The following is a 5,023-nucleotide window of genomic DNA, read 5'->3' as shown; positions in this document are numbered from 1 at the left end:
TCCGTATGATGATTTTGGACTTAGGAGCGTGTCCGGAAACTTTTTTGGAAGTCCATAGTGAAAGTTTGCTTGATATGGCGAAAGTTTCATTTTTTAGAAGTTTGACCGGGGAGTTTGCTTTTTGATATCAGAGTCGGAATTCAGTTCTAAAAATTTTCATAGATCTGTTATGTCATTTATGACTTGTGTGCATAATTTGAGGTCAATTGAAATTGATTTGGTACGTTTCGACATAAAATATAGAAGTTGGAAGATTTGAAAACTCATAATTCGATTCGATGCGTGATTCATAATTTTGGCATTGTTTGGCACGGTTTGAAGCCTCAACTAAGTTCGTATTGTATTCTGAAACATGTTGGTATATTTGGCTAAGGTCACGAGGGCTTCAAATGGATTTCGTAAGGTTAACACAACGGATTTCGGACAAAAGGAGCTGCTGGAATGTTTCTGCTGCAGAAGCTATTTTTGGACAGCAACCGATGCAATCGCAGAACTGACTTTGAAAGCTTATAGCTCGAAATCTATAAGGAATCTGATAATTATCAAAACATGAAAGTTGTAGCTCTTTGATTTTAGTTTTCATAATGATAAACCATTGATCATTCGGACATTTGTAGAAAGAGTTATGATCGATTGACTGAAGCCGGTACTGCGGATTTTGGCTACAACAGTGTGCATCACCAGAAATTTCTGCTGCACAGGGCTGACTTTGGGAGCTTATATCTCGAAATATATAAGTATTTGGGCGATGAGCAAAACATAAAATTTGTAGCCCTTTGTATATAGTTTACATAACTTTAAACCGTTTGGCAGTTGGAGTTTAGTACAAGAAGTTATGGTTAATACACTACAGGATGTCGAGGAAGAGTTTGATATTTTCAACATAAGCATGTAATGATCCAAATGTCCATTTTTAGTTCTAGAGATCAAAATTTGATTTTGAGACTTTCGAGATTTTGATAATGAATTATAGGATTGATCTGGAATGTTTGGTCTAATTTCATCAAGTCGTGATTGAATGTTTAGCGCAAAACATGAGTTAATTATGTAACGAGCGAAATTAGTATTACATTGAGCAAATAAGCTCTGAATAGAGTTTCGATTAAACGAGTAGGTTCATATTTATATTTGTGACACATAGGAATAAGAATTGTTAAATTCTGAGTTCGTATGATGGAGTTTGAGCCTTTTTAGTGAAAACAAAATTGCTGGTGTAAATAGTCTTGGTTTCTTCATTTCGTTTTGGATCCACCTGAATACCCTCTGCTGATACAACGTGACCCAAGAAAGCAACTGAACTCAACCAAAACTTGTATTTAGAGAACTTAGCATATAACTGGCTATCTTTCAGAGTCTGAAGAACGATCCGAAGGTGCTGCTCATGCTCCTCTCGACTGTGGGAGTAGATCAAGATATCATCAATAAATACAACCACAAAGGAATTCAAGTAGGGTTTGAACACCCGATTCATCAAATCCATGAATGCTGTTACGGCATTCGTCAGCCCAAATGACATTACTAGAAATTCATAATGCCCATACCGAGTCCGAAAAGCTGTCCTAGGAACATCGGATGTCCTAATCCTCAACTTATGGTATCCAGATCTCAAATCAATCTTTGAAAACACCTTAGCACCCTGAAGGTGATCAAATAAATCATCAATCCCCGGCAATGGATATTTGTTCTTGATGGTGACTTTGTTTATCTACCGATAATCTATACACATCCTCATCGATCCATCCTTCTTCTTCACAAACAACACAGGTGCACCCCAAGGCGATACACTAGGTCTAATGAAGTCCTTATCAAGCAAATCTTGCAACTGCTCCTTCAATTCTTTTAACTCTGGCGGGGCCATGAGATATGATGGAATGGAAATACGGTAAGTGCCCGGAGCAAAATCAATGCAGAAATCAATATCCCTGTCGGGTGGAATCCCCGACAGGTCTGCAGGAAACACCTCTGGAAACTCATGAACAATCGGCACTGAATATATGGAAGGAACCTCTGCACTAGAATCGCGAACATAAGCAAATAATCTAGACACCCCTTCTCGACCATATGCCGAGCCTTCACATAAGAGATAACCCTGCTGGCAGAATGGCAAAGATTCCCTCTCCACTCTAATCAAGGCAACCCCTACAAGGATGAGGTCACCGTCTTGGCGTGACAATCTAATATAGCATGATAAGGTTACAGCCAATCCATACATAGTATGATATCAAAATCAACCATATCGAGAAGTAGAAGATCTACACGAGTCTCAAGACTCGCAACAGTGACCACACACGAATGATAAACACGATCTACAATAATAGCATCTCCCACTGGTGTGGAAACATACACAGCAGCACTCAAAGAATAATGGGGCACAACCAAATAGGAAAGAAAATAGGATGACACATAGGAGTAAGTAGATCCCGTATCAAATAGGACTGAAGCATCTCTGCTGCAAACTGAAACAGTACCTGTGATAACAACGTCAGATGACTCAGCCTCAGGCCTGGCTGGGAAAGCATAACACTGGGTCGGGCCCCACCACCCTGAACTACGTCCCTAGGATGGCCTCTAACTGGCTAGTCTCCACCTCTAACGGCCTGACCTACACCTCTAACAATCTGACCTCTACCTCTGGCTACCTGACCCCTGCCTTTAGCTGGCTGAGCAGGTGGTGCAATAACTAGTGCCGCAACCATGGCACGAGAACTCTGATGCTCTGAGTTGCCCATTGCTCGAGGGAAAAATCTAGTAATGTGCCTCGGATCACCACAAGTATAATATAACCTCGGCTGCTGTGACTGCTGACCCTGAAACTGACCCTATCGACCTGAATAACCACCCTGATAACTTTGGAGTGGAGGTGCACTAATAGGAGCTGGTGGTGCACTGTAGGCTAGTTGGTCGGAATAATGCATCTGAGGGCCACGACCAACTAAGGCACCATGGAATGCCTGGAGCGCTGAATGTAATGGCCTGGGAGGATGGCCTCTACCAAAAGTACTCCTGCATCTAGGTGAGGCACCGCTGAACTCACCGGTATGATGAGGTCTCTTGTAAGACCCCTGACCTCCCTGAGTAAAAACCATTTCGACTCGTCTGGCGACATTAGCAGCCTCCTGAAAAGAAATCTCACTCCCAGTCTTCTTAGCCATCTGCAATCTGATAGGCTGCGCAAGTCCATCAATAAATCTCCTGACCCTCTATCTCTCGGTGGGAAGAAGAACAGGTCTCATACTGAGTAATAGTTATACTGCCTTGCTGGAGACGCTCAAACTAACGGCGACGTTCTTGTCTCAATGTGATAGGCAAAAACTTCTCTATGAAGAGCTGAGAGAACTGGTCCCAAGTAAGAGCAGGCGATCCAACTGGTCTGGTCAACACGTAATCTCTCCACCATTTCTTGGCGGAGCCAATTATCTAAAATGCAGCAAAATTGACCCTATTGGTCTCCACTATACCCATGTTTCATAGAATTTCGTGACAGCTATCAAGATACTCCTGGGGATCCTCGGAAGGAGCACCACTGAAGTGAACAGGAAATAGCTTGGTAAACTTGTCCAATCTCCATAAATCCTTAGAAGATATAGCTGGGCCATCTCCCACCTATGCCGTAATAACTAGCTGAACTAATCCGACTGGCTGAGCTGCTGGAGTGTGATAATGGGTAGCTATCTACTCCGGCGCGGGAGTGGTGGGAGTCTGGGCTCCTCCTACAGCCTAAGAGACTGCTGGTGCCATGGGAAATATGCTAGTATGGGCCACACTCTCCATGAGGCCCACTAAGCGGACCAAAGCGTCCTGAAGTACTGGGGTAGCAATGAACCCCTCCGGAACCTGAGCTGGTCCGACAGGAATAGTCTGGGCTGGAACCTCCTCGTCAAGCTCTATCTGAGGCTCCACTGCAGGGGCTTCTGCTCGGGCCCAAGGCTGAGCCTTGCCCCTTCCTCGGCCTCTGTAACAGCCGCGGCCTAGACCTCTACACCGCGTAGGAGCTGTCACTGGAGGCTCTGGCTGTTGATCAGCTGAGGAAGCGGTACGTGTTCTCTTCATCTGTGAGAGAATAAGAGTAGAAGTGTTTAATTAGCATTGTGAAAGAAAAATCGCATGACAGAGAAGAAAATAAGTGAAACTTGTTCTTAAACTTTATAGCCTCTGGAAGATAAGAACAGACGTCTCCGTGCCGATCCTCCAGACTCTACTAAGCTTGCTCGTGAATTGTGAGACCTAAGCAACCTAGTTCTCTGATACCAACTGTCTTGACCCGAAATTTCCCACCAACGGGACCTTGATGGCGCCTAACATCTCACTTGCTAGGCAAGCCAACGTTAGAAAATTGTTAAACCAATTTTTTATTTTCATTCAGTAAATAACAATAATTAACTAACATAAAATATAATAAGTGCGGAATATCGTAAAACTGTATTAATTACTACCACCCGGATATGGAGTCACAATTCACGAGCATTCTAGAATTTAATACAAGTAATAGTCTGAAAGAAATACAACTGTCTGAATTAAAGAAAATAGTAAGACATAAAAGATATATGGGGACTTTAAGGTCTGTGAACGCCGACAGATCTACCTTGAGTCTCCGGACAGCGGACCAGTAGCAAATCTCGATCAACCTGAGCCGGTATCAAAATCTGCACAGAAACTGCAGAGTGCAGCATCAGTATAACCGACCCCATATACTGGTAAGTGTCGATCCTAACCTCGACGAAGTAGTGACGAGGCTAAGGCAAGGCACCTACAATCAACCTGTACAATTTAACAATGTATACACAAATAACAGGAATGAAGAACTAAACAGGAAATGTCGGGAGGGGAACATACTGAGGGGAATACAAGATAAAGAACTACAACAGAATGATCACCGGATCAGTCAATATACCATGAATCAACAGGAATAGTGAATACACTAAGAAAAAATGCACGGCATCACCCTTCGTGCTTTTACTATCAATCTCACCAAAATATTAATAGAAACGGCAAGGCATCACCCTTCGTGCATTAACTCTCATAT

At 43.0% G+C, this 5,023-nt stretch overlaps 1 protein-coding gene across 1 annotated transcript; it reads right to left on the bottom strand.

The window, feature by feature from the left end:
* Nucleotides 1-2,193: 2,193 nt before the first annotated feature.
* On the bottom strand, nucleotides 2,194-2,729 carry LOC138891618 (uncharacterized). Its single transcript, XM_070175229.1, has 2 exons — nucleotides 2,588-2,729; nucleotides 2,194-2,468 (listed from the first exon to the last, which is right to left on the bottom strand). The coding sequence occupies exons 1-2, from the start codon at nucleotides 2,727-2,729 to the stop codon at nucleotides 2,194-2,196; spliced, it is 417 nt and encodes a 138-aa protein (XP_070031330.1).
* Between the last annotated feature and the right edge of the window lie 2,294 nt (nucleotides 2,730-5,023).

This window comes from Nicotiana tomentosiformis, chromosome 1, assembly GCF_000390325.3.
Source record: "Nicotiana tomentosiformis chromosome 1, ASM39032v3, whole genome shotgun sequence".
Taxonomy (NCBI): domain Eukaryota; kingdom Viridiplantae; phylum Streptophyta; class Magnoliopsida; order Solanales; family Solanaceae; genus Nicotiana; species Nicotiana tomentosiformis.
The sequence above is the reverse complement of the archived record's forward strand: the minus strand, read 5'-3'. Positions and strand labels throughout refer to the sequence as shown.